This window comes from Pseudophryne corroboree, chromosome 5, assembly GCF_028390025.1.
Source record: "Pseudophryne corroboree isolate aPseCor3 chromosome 5, aPseCor3.hap2, whole genome shotgun sequence".
NCBI lineage: Eukaryota > Metazoa > Chordata > Amphibia > Anura > Myobatrachidae > Pseudophryne > Pseudophryne corroboree.
Genome location: NC_086448.1, coordinates 295,996,077 through 296,016,742, shown reverse-complemented (window position 1 = coordinate 296,016,742; position 20,666 = coordinate 295,996,077). Strand labels below are relative to the sequence as shown.

The window sequence follows — 20,666 nt, the reverse complement described above, 5'->3', positions numbered from 1 at the left end:
GCATATGGAAGTTTTGCCGTATAAAGGGGAGGAGTTATTTGGAGTCGGTCTATCAGATTTGGTGGCCACGGCTACAGCCGGGAAATCCACCTTTTTACCTCAAGCTACTCCCCAACAGAAAAAGACACCGACTTTTCAACCGCAGCCCTTTCGTTCCTTTAAAAACAAGAGAGCAAAGGGATATTCATATCTGCCACGAGGCAGAGGAAGGGGGAAGAGACACCAACAGGCAACTCCTTCCCAGGAACAGAAGCCCTCCCCCGCTTCTACAAAAGCCTCAGCATGACGCTGGGGCTTCTCAAGCGGACTCGGGGGCGGTGGGCGGTCGTCTCAAGCATTTCAGCGCGCAGTGGGCTCACTCGCAGGTAGATCCCTGGATCCTGCAGATAATATCTCAGGGGTACAGGTTGGAACTAGAGACAGATCCGCCTCGCCGTTTCCTGAAGTCTGCTTTACCAACGTCCCCCTCCGAAAGGGAGACGGTTTTGGAAGCCATTCACAAGCTGTACTCTCAGCAGGTGATAGTCAAGGTACCTCTTCTACAACAGGGAAAGGGGTATTATTCCACTCTATTTGTGGTACCGAAGCCGGACGGCTCGGTAAGACCTATTCTAAATCTGAAGTCCTTGAACCTGTACATAAAGAAGTTCAAGTTCAAAATGGAGTCACTCAGAGCAGTGATAGCGAACCTGGAAGAAGGGGACTTTATGGTGTCCTTGGACATCAAGGATGCGTACCTCCACGTTCCAATTTACCCCTCACACCAGGGGTACCTCAGGTTCGTTGTACAAAACTGTCACTATCAGTTTCAGACGCTGCCGTTCGGATTGTCCACGGCACCTCGGGTCTTTACAAAGGTAATGGCCGAGATGATGATTCTTCTTCGAAGAAAAGGCGTATTAATTATCCCATACTTGGACGATCTCCTAATAAGGGCAAGGTCCAGAGAACAGCTAGAGAGGGGATTAGCACTGTCTCAAGAAGTGCTAAAACAGCACGGCTGGATTCTGAATATTCCAAAATCCCAGTTAATGCCGACAACTCGTCTGCTGTTCCTAGGGATGATTCTGGACACGGTTCAGAAAAAGGTTTTTCTCCCGGAGGAAAAAGCCAAGGAGTTGTCCGAGCTTGTCAGGAACCTCCTAAAACCAGGAAAGGTGTCTGTACATCAATGCACAAGAGTCCTGGGAAAAATGGTGGCTTCTTACGAAGCAATTCCATTCGGCAGATTCCATGCACGAATTTTCCAGAGGGATCTGTTAGACAAATGGTCAGGGTCGCATCTTCAGATGCACCAGCGGATAACCCTGTCTCCAAGGACAAGGGTATCTCTTCTGTGGTGGTTGCAGAGTGCTCATCTATTGGAGGGCCGCAGATTCGGCATACAGGATTGGATCCTGGTGACCACGGACGCCAGCCTGAGAGGCTGGGGAGCAGTCACACAAGGAAGAAACTTCCAGGGAGTGTGGACGAGCCTGGAAACGTCTCTTCACATAAACATTCTGGAACTAAGAGCAATCTACAATGCTCTAAGCCAGGCAGAACCTCTGCTTCAAGGAAAACTGGTGTTGATCCAGTCGGACAACATCACGGCAGTCGCCCATGTGAACAGACAGGGCGGCACAAGAAGCAGGAGTGCAATGGCAGAAGCTGCAAGGATTCTTCGCTGGGCAGAGAATCATGTGATAGCACTGTCAGCAGTGTTCATCCCGGGAGTGGACAACTGGGAAGCAGACTTCCTCAGCAGACACGACCTTCACCCGGGAGAGTGGGGACTTCATCCGGAAGTCTTCCACATGCTGGTAACCCGTTGGGAAAGACCAATGGTGGACATGATGGCGTCTCGCCTCAACAAAAAACTGGACAGGTATTGCGCCAGGTCAAGAGATCCGCAGGCAATAGCTGTGGACGCACTGGTAACGCCTTGGGTGTACCAGTCGGTGTATGTGTTTCCTCCTCTGCCTCTCATACCAAAAGTATTGAGAATTATACGGCAAAGAGGCGTAAGAACGATACTAGTGGTTCCGGATTGGCCAAGAAGGACTTGGTACCCGGAACTTCAAGAGATGATCACGGAAGATCCGTGGCCTCTACCTCTAAGGAGGGACTTGCTTCAGCAGGGTCCCTGTCTGTTTCAAGACTTACCGCGGCTGCGTTTGACGGCATGGCGGTTGAACGCCGGATCCTAAAGGAGAAAGGCATGCCGGAAGAAGTCATTCCTACTTTGATTAAAGCAAGGAAGGAAGTAACCGTGCAACACTATCACCGCATTTGGCGAAGATATGTTGCGTGGTGCGAGGATCGGAGTGCTCCGACGGAGGAATTTCAACTGGGTCGATTCCTACATTTCCTGCAATCAGGATTGTCTATGGGTCTCAAATTGGGATCTATTAAGGTTCAAATTTCGGCCCTGTCGATTTTCTTTCAAAAAGAATTGGCTTCAGTTCCTGAAGTCCAGACTTTTGTTAAGGGAGTGCTGCATATACAGCCTCCTGTGGTGCCTCCAGTGGCACCGTGGGATCTCAATGTGGTTTTGGAATTTCTAAAATCTCATTGGTTTGAACCACTAAAAAAGGTGGATTTAAAATATCTCACATGGAAAGTGACCATGTTACTAGCCCTGGCTTCGGCCAGGAGAGTGTCAGAACTGGCAGCTTTATCTTACAAAAGCCCATATCTGATTTTCCATTCGGACAGGGCAGAACTGCGGACTCGTCCGCATTTTCTCCCTAAGGTGGTGTCAGCATTTCATCTGAACCAGCCTATTGTAGTGCCTGCGGCTACAAGTGACTTGGAGGACTCCAAGTTACTGGACGTTGTCAGAGCATTAAAAATATATATTGCAAGGACAGCTGGAGTCAGAAAATCTGACTCGTTGTTTATATTGTATGCACCCAACAAGATGGGTGCTCCTGCGTCTAAGCAGACGATTGCTCGTTGGATCTGTAGCACAATCCAACTTGCACATTCTGTGGCAGGCCTTGGAAGGTGGGCTCATCTTGGGCGGCTGCCCGAGGGGTCTCGGCATTACAACTTTGCCGAGCAGCTACGTGGTCAGGGGAGAACACGTTTGTAAAATTTTACAAATTTGATACTCTGGCTAAGGAGGACCTGGAGTTCTCTCATTCGGTGCTGCAGAGTCATCCGCACTCTCCCGCCCGTTTGGGAGCTTTGGTATAATCCCCATGGTCCTTTCAGGAACCCCAGCATCCACTAGGACGATAGAGAAAATAAGAATTTACTTACCGATAATTCTATTTCTCGGAGTCCGTAGTGGATGCTGGGCGCCCATCCCAAGTGCGGATTATCTGCAATAATTGTACATAGTTATTGTTAACTAATTCGGGTTATTGTTAGGAAGCCATCTTTCAGAGGCTCCTCTGTTATCATACTGTTAACTGGTTTTGATCACAAGTTGTACGGTGTGATTGGTGTGGCTGGTATGAGTCTTACCCGGGATTCAAAATTCCTCCCTTATTGTGTACGCTCGTCCGGGCACAGTACCTAACTGGCTTGGAGGAGGGTCATAGGGGGAGGAGCCAGTGCACACCACCTGATCGGAAAGCTTTACTTTTGTGCCCTGTCTCCTGCGGAGCCGCTATTCCCCATGGTCCTTTCAGGAACCCCAGCATCCACTACGGACTCCGAGAAATAGAATTATCGGTAAGTAAATTCTTATTTTTTTTACCAGGGGACTATAGGTACCAGCGGATCCTTAATGCCCCGCGTGCTGTTACTTGTGGTTCTCCAAGTACTAGCATGCGGGGAGGCTTGCTGATGGACTATCAAGTTGGCACCCTGGCTTTGGGTACCCTAGAGGGGGGGGGGGGGGGGGGACACCCCTTTATTAAGGGTCCTCACTACCCCAAGAATCTCAAACCAGGGCTGGCTAGTTAGGGAGGGTAATGCTACAGTCACGGGGACGAGTATAAAAGCATGTGCCCTGGCTGTGGCATTATCTCCCAGCTAGTGGAGTCCGGTGCTGGTTTTAAAAATACAGGGCATCCCTATATCTTTTTCCCCCCGTATTATTTAAACCAGGACTGGTCCAAGAGCCCGGTGCTGGTTTTTAAAATACAGGGGACCTCACACATTTTTCGCTTCATATTTTTAAACCAGGGCCAGCTTAAAGATCTTGGGCTGGTTATGCTTTTTTTTTTTTTTTTTTTTTTAACTATTTCTTAACTTTTTCAGACATAAGCATGCATGGATCTCACTGAAACTAAAAAGCTGGTCTATTTACAGGTGACTTTTTGGCATGGTTTTGTTTAGACTCGCACCCTATTACATTGGCTGAGTTGTATGTTTTCCATAGGAAAACATCTGGATGCAAGTTTGTCCATTGCGAGTTGTGGGACTGCGGGAAACATGCAAGTTTGCATATTCCATCCTATTACATTGTCTGAGTTCTAAAAATAGGATTTTAATACCTACCGGTAAATCCTTCTCTCTTAGTCCATAGAGGATGCTGGGGATGCTTCAAGAACCATGGGGTATAGACGGGATCCGCAGGAGACATGGGCACTTTAAGACTTTAAATGGGTGTGAACTGGCTCCTCCCTCTATGCCCCTCCTCCAGACTCCAGTTATAGGAACTGTGCCCAGGGAGACGGACATTTAGAGGAAAAGGATTTATTTAACGTTTTTAAACTAAGGTGAGATACATACCAGCTCACACCTCAAAACACGGCGTACAACATGGCATTCAACAACAACGCATGCAACGACATGACCAATATCAGTCACAGACTGACTGAACTTAACTCAACATGAGCGTAACTACAACCAAACTGCAGATACAGCCCGCACTGGGACGGGCGCCCAGCATCCTCTACCGACTAAGAGAAAAGGATTTACCGGTAGGTATTAAAATCCTATTTTCTCATACGTCCTAGAGGATGCTGGGGATGCTTCAAGAACCATGGGGTTTATACCAAAGCAGAGTGCGGATGACTCTGCAGCACCGATTGACCAAACAAGAGGTCCTCCTCAGCCAGGGTATCAAACTTGTAAAACTTCGTAAAGGTGTTTGATCCCGACCAGGTAGCCGCTCGGCAAAGCTGTAATGCCGAGACCCCCTCGGGCAGCCGCCCAGGATGAGCCCACCTTTCTGGTAGAATGGGCCTTCACAGATTTTGCTAACGGCAATCCTGCCGTAGAGTGAGCTTGCTGAATCGTATTACAGATCCAACGTGCAATAGTCTGCTTGGAAGCAGGAGCCCCAATCTTGTTGGGAGCCCACAGGACAAACAGAGCCTCTGTTTTCCTAATTTGAGCCGTTCTGGCGACATAGATTTTCAAAGCTCTGACCACATCGAGAGACTTCGATTTCGCCAAAGCGTCAGTAGCCACAGGCACCACAATAGGCTGGTTTACGCGAAACGATGAAACCACCTTTGGCAAAAATTGCTGACGAGTTCTCAACTCCGCTCTACCAGCATGGAAGATTAAATAGGGGCTTTTGTGAGAGAAAGCCGCAAATTCAGATACCCGCCTTGCGGAAGCCAAGGCCAACAACATGACTACTTTCCAAGTAAGGAACTTTAACTCAACCTTACGCAAAGGTTCAAACCAATGAGATTGCAGGAACTGCAACACCACATTCAGATCCCATGGCGCCACTGGGGGCACAAAGGGAGGTTGGATGTGTAGTACGCCTTTCACGTAGGTCTGAACTTCTGGAAGGGAGGCCAATTCTTTCTGAAAGAAAATTGATAAGGCCGAAATTTGTACTTTAATTGAGCCCAACTTTAGGCCCGCATCCACGCCAGCTTGCAAAAAATGGAGCAAACGCCCCAGCTGAAATTCCTCCGTAGGAGCCTTCTTGGATTCACACCAAGACACATATTTCCTCCAAATACGGTGGTAATGCTTTGCCGTTACTTCTTTTCTAGCCTGAAGAAGTGTGGGAATGACTTCACTGGGAATACCCTTCCGAGCTAGGATTTGGCGCTCAACCGCCATGCCATCAAACGCAGCCGCGGTAAGTCTTGATACACGCACGGTCCTTGTTGCAACAGGTCCTCTCGTATAGGAAGAGGCCAGGGATCTTCTATGAGTAATTCCTGAAGATCGGGATACCAGGCCCTCCTTGCCAAGTCTGGGACAATGAGTATCGCCTGAACCCTTGTTCTTCTTATCATCTTTATCACCCTTGGAATGAGTGGAGGGAACACATATACTGACGGAAACACCCACGGTGTCATTAGGGCATCCACCGCCATCGCTTGAGGGTCCCTTGACCTGGAACAATATCTCTGAAGTTTCTTGTTGAGGCGGGACGCCATCATGTCTATTTGAGGAATTCCCCAACGACTTGTCACTTCTGCAAAGACCTCTATCCAGAATCATACCCAGGAACGACAACCGTGTCGTCGGAACCAACTGTGATTTTGGCAAGTTTAGGTGCCAACCATGTTGTTGCAGAATCGTCAGAGAGAGTGCAACGTTTTTCAGCAATTGTTACTTTGATCTCGCCTTTATCAGGAGATCATCCAAGTACGGGATAATTGTGACTCCCTGCTTGCGCAGGAGAACCATCATTTCTGCCATAACCTTGGTGAAAATCCTCGGAGCCGTGGACAAACCAAACGGCAACGTCTGAAATTGGTAACGACAATCCTGAACAGCAAACCTCAGGTGTGCCTGATGTGGAGGATATATGGGAACGTGTAAGTAGGCATCCTTTATGTCGACCGACACCATAAAATCGCCCTCCTCCAGACTGGAGATCACTGCTCTGAGAGATTCCATCTTGAATTTGAATTTTTTTAGGAAGAAATTGAGAGATTTTAGGTTCAAAATCGGTCTGACCGAGCCATCTGGCTTCGGTACCACGAACAGACTCCAATAAAAACCCTCCCCCTGTTGTGATGGGGGTACCGTGACAATGACTTGATTTTGACACAGCTTTAGTATCGCAGCGCATACAACCTCTCTTTCTGGAAGAGAAACTGGCAAGGCCAATTTTAAAAATCGGTGAGGGGGCATGTCCTGAAACTCTAATTTGTATCCTTGGTCTACTATTTCTAGTATCTAAGGATCCAAGGTCCAAGTGCACCCAAAACAGACTGAAGAGCCTCAGACATGCCCCCACTGGTGCAAACTCCCGCAGAGGAGCCCCAGCGTCATGCGGTGGATTTGGTAGAAGCCGGAGAGGACTTCAGCTCTTGGGAACTTGCCACAGCCGGTGACCTTTTTTGACTTCCTCTTCCTCTCGCAGCAAGGAAGGAGGACCCTCGTCCTTTCTTGTATTTATTAGGCCGAAAGGACTGCATCTGATAGTGGGGCGTTTTCTTCTGTTGTGCAGGAACATAAGGTAAAAATGAAGACTTACCCGCGGTAGCCGTAGATACCAGGTCAGTGAGGCCGTCACCAAACAAGACACTACCGTTAAACGGTAACGACTCCATCGCCTTCTTAGTGTCAGCATCAGCATTCCATTGATGATCCACAATGCTCTCCTTGCTGAGACTGCCAAGGCATTGGCCCTTGATCCCAAAAGGCCAGTATCCCTTACAGCTTCTTTTAAATATGCTGCAGCGTCCCTGATATGACCCAGAGTCAAAAGCACATTATCCCTGTCTAGGGTATCTACCTCAGATGACAAGTTATCTGCCCACTTTTCAATAGCGCTACTCACCCATGCCGAAGCAACGGCAGGCCTGAGTACTGAACCCGTAGTGACATAAATGGATTTTAGTGTATTTTCCTGCTTACGATCCACAGGATCCTTTAGGGCTGCCGTGTCAGGAGACGGAAGTGCCACCTTTTTGTATAGACGCGACAAAGCCTTGTCTACCGTGGGGGTTGACTCCCACTTTTCCCTGTCCCCAAAAGGAAACGGATATGCCACTGGAATTCTTTTGGGAACCTGTATCTTCTTGTCAGGATTTTCCCAAGCCTTTTCAAAAAGAGCGTTCAGTTCATGAGAGGGAGGAAACATTACCTCAGGTTTCTTTCCTTTATACATACAGACCCTAATATCAGGAACAGCAGGGTCCTCTGTTATATGCAACACTTCTTTTATTGCCACAATCATATACTGAATGCTCTTAGCCAGTTTTGGATTCAATCTGGCATCACTATAGTCGACACTGGAATCAAAGTCCGTGTCGTTATCTGTATCTGCTATCTGGGTAAAAGCACGTTTCTGTGACCCCGAAGCGGTCTGAGCTTGTGACAATGCATCCTCCATGGATTTTCTCCATGTCTGGTTCTTAGATTTATCAAACCTCTTAGACAACCGAGTCACATTTGCATTCAAAACACTCAACATACTGTATTTACCCAATCATCCGTCGGCGGTGCCGACACGGTCACTCTCACAAGCAGCTAGGTGGACCAAGTGATCGAACCCTCTGGAGCTAATGGTGTCCAGTAGCCTAAGAAGCAGAGCCTTTGAACTCAGAGAAGTAGGTCTGCTTCTCTCCCCTCAGTCCCACGATGCAGGGAGCCTGTTGCCAGCAGGTCTCCCTGAAAATAATAAACCTAACAAAAGTCTTTTTCAGAGAAACTCAGGAGAGCTCCTCAGTGTGTGACCAGTCTCTCTGGGCACAGAATCTAACTGGAGTCTGGAGGAGGGGCATAGAGGGAGGAGCCAGTTCACACCCATTTAAAGTCTTAAAGTGCCCATGTCTCCTGCGGATCCAGTCTATACCCCATGGTTCTTGAAGCATCCCCAGCATCCTCTAGGACGTATGATAAAATGTGCAAGTGTAGTGGTAAACTCGCACATTTTACAAACTCTGGACCTTATTCAGTAAGGACTGCAAATTTTGCGAATCGCAATCTGTCCGATTATCGAACAACTGTGCATGTGCAGTTAGTTTTGTGCACGCGTGAGTAATAGCGACAGAAAATGCGTACACATCGTGATCGCAATGCAGATGCTGTTTGACTGACAGAAAGCCAGTGTTTCTGTGCTAAAACCTGACGTTTTCCGGGTGTGTCCCCATTATCATGCCCATAGTAATCAGGTTTAGCTGCGTAAAGGGTTGGCGGCCTCGCTACCTCATGGGGTAGCGAGCTGAAAATAAGAATTTACTTACCGATAATTCTATTTCTCGTAGTCCGTAGTGGATGCTGGGGACTCCGTCAGGACCATGGGGATATAGCGGCTCCGCAGGAGACAGGGCACAATAATAAAAGCTTTAGGATCAGGTGGTGTGCACTGGCTCCTCCCCCTATGACCCTCCTCCAAGCCTCAGTTAGGATACTGTGCCCGGACGAGCGTGCATAATAAGGAAGGATATTGAATCCCGGGTAAGACTCATACCAGCCACACCAATCACACCGTACAACCTGTGATCTGAACCCAGTTAACAGTATGATAACAACGAAGGAGCCTCTGAAAAGATGGCTCACAACAAGAATAACCCGATTTTTGTAACAATAACTATGTACAAGTATTGCAGACAATCCGCACTTGGGATGGGCGCCCAGCATCCACTACGGACTACGAGAAATAGAATTATCGGTAAGTAAATTCTTATTTTCTCTAACGTCCTAAGTGGATGCTGGGGACTCCGTCAGGACCATGGGGATTATACCAAAGCTCCCAAACGGGCGGGAGAGTGCGGATGACTCTGCAGCACCGAATGAGAGAACTCCAGGTCCTCCTCAGTCAGGGTGTGCCCCTGACCAAGTAGCAGCTCGGCAAAGTTGTAAAGCCGAGACCCCTCGGGCAGCCGCCCAAGATGAGCCCACTTCCTTGTGGAATGGGCTTTTACTGATTTTGGCTGTGGCAAGCCTGCCACAGAATGTGCAAGCTGAATTGTACTACAAATCCAGCGAGCAATCGTCTGCTTAGAAGCAGGAACACCCATCTTGTTGGGTGCATACAGGCTAAACAGCGAGTCAGATTTTCTGACTCCAGTCGTCCTGGAAACATATTTTCAGGGCCCTGACAACGTCAAGTAACTTGGAGTCCTCCAAGTCCCTAGTAGCCGCAGGTACCACAATAGGTTGGTTCATGTGAAAAACAGAAAACACCTTAAGGAGAAATTGAGGACGAGTCCTCAATTCTGCCCTGTCAGAATGAAAAATTAAGTAAGGGCTTTTATATGATAAAGCCGCCCATTCTGACACACGCCTGGCTGAAGCCAGGGCTAATAGAATCTTCACCTTCCATGTGAAATATTTTAATTCCACAGTGGTGAGTGGATCAAACCAATGTGACTTTAGGAAACTCAAAACAACATTGAGATCCCAAGGTGCCACTGGGGGCACAAAAGGAGGCTGTATATGCAGTACCCCTTTTACAAACGTCTGAACTTCAGGCACTGAAGCCAGTTCTTTCTGGAAGAAATTCGACAGGGTCGAAATTTGAACCTTAATGGATCCTAATTTTAGGCCCATAGACAGTCCTGTTTTCAGGAAATGTAGGAAACGACCCAGTTGGAATTCCTCTGTAGGGACCTTCTTGGCCTCACACCACGCAACATATTTTCGCCAAATGCGGTGAAAATGTTTTGCGGTTACATCCTTCCTGGCTTCGACCAGGGTAGGGATGACTTCATCTGGAATGCCCTTTCAGGATCCGGCGTTCAACTGCCATGCCGTCAACGCAGCCGCGGTAAGTCTTGGAACAGACAAGGCCCCTGCTGGAGCAGGTCCTCTCTTAAAGGTAGAGGCCACGGTTCTTCCGTGAGCATCTCTTGAAGTTCCGGGTACCAAGTCCTTCTTGACCCATCCGGAATCACGAGTATCGTTCTTACTCATCTCCTTCTTATGATTCTCAGTACTTTTGGTATGAGATGCATAGGAGGGAACACATACCCTGACTGGTACACCCACAGTGTTACCAGAGCGTCCACCGCTATTGCCTGAGGGTCCCTTGACCTGGCGCAATATCTGTCTAGTTTTTTGTTCAGGCGGGACGCCATCATGTCCACCTTTGGTTTTTCCCAACGGTTTACAATCATGTGGAAGACTTCCCGCTGAAGTCCCCACTCTCCCGGGTGGAGGTTATGCCTGCTGAGGAAGTCTGCTTCCCAGTTTTCCACTCCCGGAATTAACACTGCTGAGAGTGTTATCACATGATTTTTCGCCCAGCGAAGAATCCTTGCAGTTTCTGCCATTTCCCTCCTGCTTCATGTGCCGCCCTGTCTGTTTACGTGGGCGACTGCCGTGATGTTGTCCCACTGGATCAATACCGGCTGACCTTGAAGCAGAGGTCTTGCTAAGCTTAGAGCCTTGTAAATTGCCCTTAGCTCCAGTATATTTATGTGGAGAGAAGTCTCCAGACTTGATCACACTCCCTGGAAAAATTTTTTTTTTTTTTTTTGTGTGACTGCTCCCCAGCCACTCAGGCTGGCATCCGTGGTCACCAGGACCCAGTCCTGAATGTCGAATCTGCGGCCCTTTCATAGATGAGCACTCTGCAGCCACCGCAGAAGAAAACACCCTTGTCCTTGGAGACAGGGTTATCCGCTGATGCATCTGAAGATGCGATCCGGACCATTTTCCCAGCAGATTCCACTGAAAGGTTCTTGCGTGAAATCTACCGAATGGGATCGCTTTGTAAGAAACCACCATTTTTCACAGGACCCTTGTGCAATGATGCACTGATACTTTTCCTGGTTTTAGGAGGTTCCTGACTAGCTCGGATAACTCTCTGGCCTTCTTCTCCGGGAGAAAACATCCTTTTCTGGACTGTGTCCAGAATCATTCCTAGGAACATTAGACGTGTCGTCGGAAAAAGCTGCGATTTTGGAATATTTAGAATCCACTCGTGCTGTCGTAGAACTACTTGAGATAGTGCTACTCCGACCGCCAACTGTTCTCTGGACCTTGCCTTTATCAGGAAAGCGTCCATATTTCTTTTAGGAAGAATCATCATTTCGGCCATTACCATGGTAAAGACCCGGGGTGCCGTGGACAATCCAAACGGCAGCGTCTGAACTGATAGTGACAGTTCTGTACCACGAACCTGAGATACCCTTGGTGAGAAGGGCAAAATTTGGACATGTAGGTAAGCGTCCCTGATATCCAGTGACACCATATCGTCCTGGTTCGCTATCACTGCTCTGAGTGACTCCATCTTGATTTGAACCCTTGTATGTAATTGTTCAAATCTTTTAGATCTCACCGAGCCGTTTGGCTTCAGTACCACAATATAGTGTGGAATAATACCCCTTTCCTTGTTGTAGAAGGGGTACTTTGATTATCACCTGCTGGGAATACAGCCTGTGAATTGTTCCCAATACTGCCTCCCTGTCGGAGGGAGACGTTGGTAAAGCAGACTTCAGGAACTTGTGAGGGGGAGACGTCTCGAATTTCCAATGTACACCTGGGATACTACGTGTAGGATCCAGGAGTCCACTTGTGAGTGAGCCCACTGCGTGCTGAAACTCTTGAGATGACCCCCTACCGCACCTGAGTCCGCTTGTACGGCCCCAGCGTCATGCTGCGGACTTGGCAGAAGCTGTGGAGGGCTTCTGTTCCTGGGAATGGGCTGCCTGCTGCAGTCTTCTTCCCTTTCCTCTACCCCTGGGCAGATATGACTGGCCCTTTTGCCCGCCTGCCCTTATGGGGACGAAAGGACTGAGACTGAAAAGACTGTGTCATTTTCTGCTGAGATGTGACTTGGGGTAACAAAAGGTGGATTTTTCAGCTGTTGCCATGGCCACCAGGTCCGATGGACCGCCCCTTTATACGGCAATACTTCCATGTGCCGTCTGGAATCTGCATCACCTGACCACTGTCGTCTGGCAGATATGGACATCACATTTACTCTTGATGCCAGAATGCAAATATCCCTCTGCGCATCTCGCATATATAGAAATGCATCCTTAAAATGCTCTATAGTCAATAAAATCTTGTCCCTGTCAAGGGTATCAATATTTTCAGTCAGAAAATCCGACCAAGCCCCCTCAGCGCTGCACATCCAGGCTGAGGCGATTGCTGGTCGTAGTATAACACCAGTATATGTGTATATACTTTTAGGATATTTTTCAGCTTCCTATCAGCTGGCTCCTTGAGGGCTGCCGTATCTGGAGACGGTAACGCCACTTGTTTTTATAAGCGTGTGAGCGCCTTATTCACCCTAAGGTGTGTTTCCCAACTCGCCCTAACTTCTGGCGGGAAAGGGTATACCGCCAATAATTTTCTATCGGAGGAAACCCACGTATCATCACACACTTCATTTAATTTATCTGATTCAGGAAAAACTACAAGTAGTTTATTCACACCCTACATAATACCCTTATTTGTGGTACTTGTAGTATCAGAAATATGTAACACCTCCTTCATTGCCCTTAACATGAAACGTGTGGCCCTAAAGGAAAATACGTTTGTTTCTTCACCGTCGACACTGGAGTCAGTGTCCGTGTCTGTGTCAACCGACTGAGGTAAATGGGCGTTTTTACAAGCCCCTGACGGTGTCTGAGACGCCTGGACAGGTACTAATTTGTTTGCCGGCCGTCTCATGTCGTCAACCGACCTTGCAGCGTGTTGACATTATCACGTAATTCCTAAATAAGCCATCCATTCCAGTGTCGACTCCCTAGAGAGTGACATCACCAATACAGGCAATTTGCTCCGCCTCCTCACCAACATCGTCCTCCTACATGTCGACACACACGTACCGACACACAGCACACACACAGGGAATGCTCTGACAGAGGACAGGACACCACTAGCCCTTTGGGGAGACAGAGGGAGAGTTTGCCAGCACACAACAAAAACGCTATAATTATACAGGGACAACCCCTTATACAAGTGTTTTCCCTTATAGCATTTTTATATATGTAATCATATCGCCAAATAAGTGCCCCCCCTCTCTGTTTTAACCCTGTTTCTGTAGTGCAGTGCAGGGGAGAGCCTGGGAGCCTTCCTCACAGCAGAGCTGAGCAGGAAAATGGCGCCGTGTGCTGAGGAGAATAGGCCCCGCCCCCTTTTCGGCGGGCTCTTCTCCCGGAGTTTGTGAGATCTGACAGGGGTTAAATACATCCATATAGCCTCAAGGGCTATATGTGATGTATTTTAGCCATAAAAAGGTATTATACATTGCTGCCCAGGGCGCCCCCCCCAGCGCCCTGCACCCTCAGTGACAGTTGGTGACTGTTGGTGAAGTGTGCTGACAACAATGGCGCACAGCTGCAGTGCTGTGCGCTACCTTATGAAGACTGAAAGTCTTCTGCCGCCTGTTTCTGGACCTCTGGACCTCTTCAACTTCGGCATCTGCAAGGGGGGTCGGCGGCACGGCTCCGGGACGAACCCCAGGGTGAGACCTGTGTTCCGACTCCCTCTGGAGCTAATGGTGTCCAGTAGCCTAAGAAGCAAATCCATCCTGCACGCAGGTGAGTTTACTTCTCTCCCCTAAGTCCCTCGTAGCAGTGAGCCTGTTGCCAGCAGGTCTCACTGAAAGAAAAAAACCTAACTTAAACTTTTATTCTAAGCAGCTCAGGAGAGCCACCTAGATTGCACCCTTCTCGGCCGGGCACAAAAATCTAACTGAGGCTTGGAGGAGGGTCATAGGGGGAGGAGCCAGTGCACACCACCTGATCCTAAAGCTTTTATTATTGTGCCCTGTCTCCTGCGGAGCCGCTATATCCCCATGGTCCTGACGGAGTCCCCAGCATCCACTTAGGACGTTAGAGAAATGATGATACCACACCCGTCAGCAGAAACAGAATGGGTGTGGAAGGGGGCGGAAAGAATTGAATAACAGAGACCACCGGTCACATTACCAACACCTACATCCCGCAACCTCCTAATCGCGACAGTGGGCATGCCAACTAGCTATTCCCACTTATGTGGGTCCACGGGAAAAGAACCCGTGACGAGACCGCAAGGGGCTTGTTGCGCAACGCCCTCTTCCCCCCCCCCCCCCCCCGGTATGCTGACCGCCGGGATACCCAGCAGCGATGACGCATATCCAACCCAGGAGTAACATGTGCAGAGAGGTTTAGATTTGGGTGAGGTATGTCCAAACTAAAATCTAAATTGCAGTGTAAAAATAAAGCTGTCTAACATTTGTGGGCTACATGCAAAAGCAGACAGTATTAACCCTGCTCAGGAAACTATAAGTGGATTTGTTCCCCTTGCATGGCAACATGGTTTGTTCAGGTACAAAGTTACTTGCTTTACTTACAAATGAATCAGGCCCTCTATGCAGAATGTCATACATTATGTCCATATTTTGATTTTAGAAAAATAATATAGCTCCCACCTAAAGTGACAGGAGCTAATCAATTGTTGAGCATTCTCTTGTCACACCCCATGAATGCACGGGATTATCCACATATGAGCATCCATCATGAACCTAGGGGTAGATTCAATTAGCCATGAGTTGAGTCCTTGCGGTCTAGTCTGCCAGAGCTATACAGGCCCACAATCAACTCGGGAGAAGCCTTGAAGCAGCAGTTAACACTCATCTCTGCTGCATCAGGGCCGCTTGCAGGCTGATTGCGGGTCTGAAACTTAAAAGCTCTTTACATGAGAAAACAAACCATACGATTCAATCCATGGCTAACTGAATCTAGTGTATAAATTCAGCAAAATATAGACCTACTGTAAGACTACAGTAGCTTCTGTCACTTGAGGCACTAACAATATCCACATGGATCAGCCATCATTTGTAGTCTGCTGGAGAAAGGGAATCCATGAAATGGGAACACAAGTACTACCAGAAACATTAAAAGGGCACAGTTTATGTTTCTTCATAAATACTTACATCTACTTCACTGATTTTGGTAAAATGGTCTTTTATCCTGTAATGCCAAAAAGTCTCCACCTTTCTTCTAGTTTCCAATCCATATACTTTTTCCCACTGTCCTGTTTCACTGTAAATAGTCCGAGTAATTCCATAATATATGACCTTAAGCCAAGTCTTTTGCAATGCCAATCCATTCAGCCTCCCTCTCAGACAGGAGCTGCAGAATCCGAGCCCCATTGGAGGACCCATTCTTCAGATGGAGAAGACCCTGAAATCAAAACAATGGATCAGTCTAAAAATATTTTACAGCAACCCTTTGGATAATATCTAATGCCAACTTTCCCCCAACCATCCAACTGACCAACCGTCCAACTTGTCTGTCCAACTAAAATGCTGCCGCATACACCTAACCAACTTTTTCATCCAACCAGCCACCCAGCCAACTTCTCTCCAACTCGTGATGTCACAGAAGTAGACGGACAGTGACTGCCTACTTTGCATGTTTTAAATAAAAAATTCTAGAAATATATTTCGATAATAAGATTTTACACTTACCGGTAAATCTATTTCTCGTAGTCCGTAGAGGATGCTGGGACTCCGTAAGGACCATGGGGAATAGACGGGCTCCGCAGGAGGCATGGGCACTTTAAGAAAGACTTTGGACTCTGGGTGTGCACTGGCCCCTCCCTCTATGCCCCTCCTCCAGACCCCAGTTAGAGGAACTGTGCCCAGAGGAGATGGACAGTACGAGGAAAAGATTTTTGGGAATCCCAGGGCAAGATTCATACCAGCCACACCAATCACACCGTATAACTTGTGATAACTACCCAGTTAATAGTATGAACAAACAACATAGTCTCGGTCTTAACCGATGAAACTATAACATAACCCTTATGTAAGCAAAAACTATATACAAGTCTTGCAGAAGAAGTCCGCACTTGGGACGGGCGCCCAGCATCCTCTACGGACTACGAGAAATAGATTTACCGGTAAGTAAAATCTTATTTTCTCTAACGTCCTAGTGGATGCTGGGGACTCCGTAAGGACCATGGGGATTATACCAAAGCTCCCAAACGGGCGGGAGAGTGCGGATGACTCTGTAGCACCGAATGAGCAAACACAAGGTCCTCCTCAGCCAGGGTATCAAAATTGTAGAACTTTGCAAAGGGGTTTGAACCTGACCTTGTAGCCGCCCGGCAAAGCTGTAATGCCGAGACCCCTCGGGCAGCCGCCCAAGAAGAGCCCACCTTCCTTGTGGAATAGGCCTTAACTGATCTAGGCAGCGGCAACCCAGCCGCAGAATGAGCCTGCTGAATCGTGTTACAGATCCAGCGAGCAATAGTTTGCTTTGAAGCAGGCGCCCCAAGCTTGTTGGATGCATACAGGATAAACAAAGATTCTGTTTTCCTGACCCTAGCCGTTCTGGCTACATAAACCTTCAAAGCCCTGACCACATCTAGTAACTCGGAATCCTCCAAATCACGAGTAGCCACAGGCACCACAATAGGTTGGTTCATATGAAAGAATGACACCACTTTTGGCAGAAATTGTGGACGGGTGACTCTGCAGCACCGATTGAGCAAACAGGAGGTCCTCCTCAGCCAGGGTATCAAATTTATAGAACTTTGTAAAGGTGTCTGACCCCGACCAAGTAGCTGTTCGGCACAACTGTAATGCCGAGACCCCTCAGGCAGCCGCCCAAGACGAGCCCACCTTTCTAGTGGAATGGGCCTTAACCGATTTAGGCAATGGCAATCCTGCCGTAGAATGCGCCTGCTGAATCGTGTTACAGATCCAGCGAGCAATAGTCTGCTTTGAAGCAGGCGCGCCAACTTTGTTGGCTGCATACAGAACAAACAGCGCTTCAGTTTTCCTAACCCTCGCTGTTCTGCCACATAAATCTTCAAAGCCCTGACCACATCAAGGGACTCGGAATCCTCCAAGTCCCGTGTAGCCACAGGCACGACAACAGGTTGATTCATATGAAAAGAAGAGACCACTTTAGGCAGAAATTGAGGACGAGTCCTCAATTCTGCCCTATCCACGTGGAAAACCAGATAGGGGCTTTTATGTGACAAAGCCGCTAATTCCGATACACGCCTCGCAGAAGCCAAGGCCAACAACATGACCACTTTCCAAGTGAGATATTTCAACTCCACTGTTGTGAGTGGTTCAAACCAAGGTGACTTGAGGAAACTTAATACCACATTAAGATCCCACGGCGCCACCGGAGGTACAAAAGGAGGCTGAATATGCAGCACCCCCTTCACGAATGTCTGTACTTCAGGAAGAGAAGCCAATTCCTTTTGAAAGAAAATGGATAAGGCCGAAATTTGGACCTTTATGGACCCTAATGTTAGGCCCAAAGTCACTCCTGTTTGCAGGAAGTGAAGCAGACGACCCAAATGGAACTCCTCCGTAGGAGCAGTACTAGCCTCACACCAAGAAACATATTTTCGCCATATACGGTGATAATGTTTCAATGTCACGTCCTTCCTAGCCTTGATCAGGGTAGGAATGACCTCCTCCGTAATACCTTTTTTCGCTAGGATCCGGCGTTCAACCGCCATGCCGTCAAACGCAGCCGCGGTAAGTCTTGGAACAGACAGGGCCCCTGCTGCAGCAGGTCCTGTCTTAGAGGAAGAGGCCACGGATCTTCTGTGAGCAACTCTTGCAGATCCGGATACCAAGTCCTTCGTGGCCAATCTGGAACAATGAGGATTGTTCTTCTTAGTCTTATTATTCTCAACACCTTGGGTATGAGAGGTAGAGGAGGGAACACATAGACCGATCTGAACACCCAAGGTGTCACTAGAGCGTCCACCGCTACTGCCTGAGTTGTTGAGACGGGACGCCATCATGTCTATCTGAGGCAGTCCCCACCGACCCACGATCTGTGCGAACACTTCTTGATGAGGTCCCCACTCTCCCGGATGCAGGTCGTGCCTGCTGTGGAAGTCCGCTTCCCAGTTGTCCACCCCCGGGATGAATACAGCTGATAGGGCGCTTACATGGCCTTCCGCCCAGCGAAGAATCCTGGTCGCTTCTGCCATGGCCGCTCTGCTCCTTGTGCCGCCTTGGCGGTTTACATGAGCCACTGCTGTGACATTGTCTGACTGAATCAGAACCGGTTTGTCCCGAAGCAATGCCTCCGCCTGGCGTAGGGCATTGTATATGGCCCTCAACTCCAGGACGTTGATGTGGAGACAAGTCTCTAGATTCGACCAGAGACCTTGGAAATTTCTTCCCAGTGTGACTGCTCCCCAACCTCGGAGGCTTGAACCTGCTGCCTTCTAGGAGGTGAGCACTGTGCAGCCACCACAGGAGAGATACTCTGGCTCTTGGAGACAGGGTGATCCTCTGATGCATATGTAAATGGGACCCGGACCATTTGTCCAGTAGATCCCATTGAAAGGTCCTCGCATGGAACCTTCTGAAGGGGATGGCCTCGTACGATGTCACCATCTTCCCCAGGACACGCGTGCAGTGATGCACTGAAACCTTTTTTAGCTTTAATAGGTTCCTGACCAGGGCTATGAGCTCCTGAGCCTTTTCCATCGAAAGAAAAAAATAAGAATTTACTTACCGATAATTCTATTTCTCATAGTCCGTAGTGGATGCTGGGACTTCCGTAAGGACCATGGGGAATAGCGGCTCCGCAGGAGACTGGGCACAAAAAGTAAAAGCTTTAGACTAGCTGGTGTGCACTGGCTCCTCCCCCTATGACCCTCCTCCAAGCCTCAGTTAGGATACTGTGCCCGGACGAGCGTACATAATAAGGAAGGATTTTGAATCCCGGGAAAGACTCATACCAGCCACACCAATCACACTGTACAACCTGTGATCTGAACCCAGTTAACAGTATGATAAACGTAGGAGCCTCTGAAAAGATGGCTCACAACAATAAACAACCCGATTTTTTTGTAACAATAACTATATACACGTATTGCAGACAATCCGCACTTGGGATGGGCGCCCAGCATCCACTACGGACTATGAGAAATAGAATTATCGGTAAGTAAATTCTTATTTTCTCTGACGTCCTAGTGGATGCTGGGACTTCCGTAAGGACCATGGGGATTATACCAAAGCTCCCAAACGGGCGGGAGAGTGCGGATGACTCTGCAGCACCGAATGAGAGAACTCCAGGTCCTCCTCAGCCAGGGTATCGAATTTGTAAAATTTTGCAAACGTGTTTGCCCCTGACCAAGTAGCTGCTCGGCAAAGTTGTAAAGCCGAGACCCCTCGGGCAGCCGCCCAAGATGAGCACACTTTTCTTGTGGAATGGGCTTTAACAGATTTTGGCTGTGGCAGTCCTGCCACAGAATGTGCAAGCTGAATTGTACTACAAATCCAACGAGCAATCGTCTGCTTAGAAGCAGGAGCACCCAGCTTGTTGGGTGCATACAGGATAAACAGCGAGTCAGATTTTCTGACTCCAGCCGTCCTGGAAACATATATTTTCAGGGCCCTGACTACGTCCAACAACTTGGAGTCCTCCAAGTCCCTAGTAGCCGCAGGCACCACAATAGGTTGGTTCATGTGAAACGCTGAAACCACCTTAGGGAGAAATTGAGGACGAGTCCTCAATTCTGCCCTGTCTGAATGAAAAATTAGGTAAGGGCTTTTATATGACAAAGCCGCCATTTCTGAGACACGCCTGACTGACGCCAGAGCTAACAGCATGACCACCTTCCATGTGAGATATTTTAATTCCACAGTGGTGAGTGGTTCAAACCAATGTGATTTTAGGAACCCTAAAACTACATTGAGATCCCAAGGTGCCACTGGTGGCACAAAAGGAGGTTGTATATGCAGTACCCCCTTGACAAACGTCTGAACTTCAGGCAATGAAGCCAGTTCTTTTTGGAAGAAGATCGACAGGGCCGAAATTTGAACCTTAATGGATCCTAATTTTAGGCCCATAGACAGTCCTGCTTGCAGGAAATGCAGGAAACGACCCAGTTGAAATTCCTCTGTGGGGGCCTTCTTAGCCTCACACCAG

The 20,666-nt window shown here is 48.3% G+C and overlaps 1 protein-coding gene across 4 annotated transcripts in view; it reads right to left on the bottom strand.

The window, feature by feature from the left end:
- The window catches only part of LARS2 (leucyl-tRNA synthetase 2, mitochondrial), a 706,190-nt gene that overhangs the window by 554,399 nt on the left and 131,125 nt on the right, over positions 1–20,666 (bottom strand). For all 4 annotated transcript variants that reach the window (XR_010177698.1, XM_063922423.1, XM_063922424.1 and 1 more), the window contains one exon: positions 15,680–15,929. Coding sequence is in view for 3 of the 4 variants with exons in the window: in XM_063922423.1 (XP_063778493.1) it covers positions 15,680–15,910 (231 nt within the window). In the remaining variant the exon portion in view is untranslated. The remainder of the gene's footprint in view (positions 1–15,679; positions 15,930–20,666) is intronic.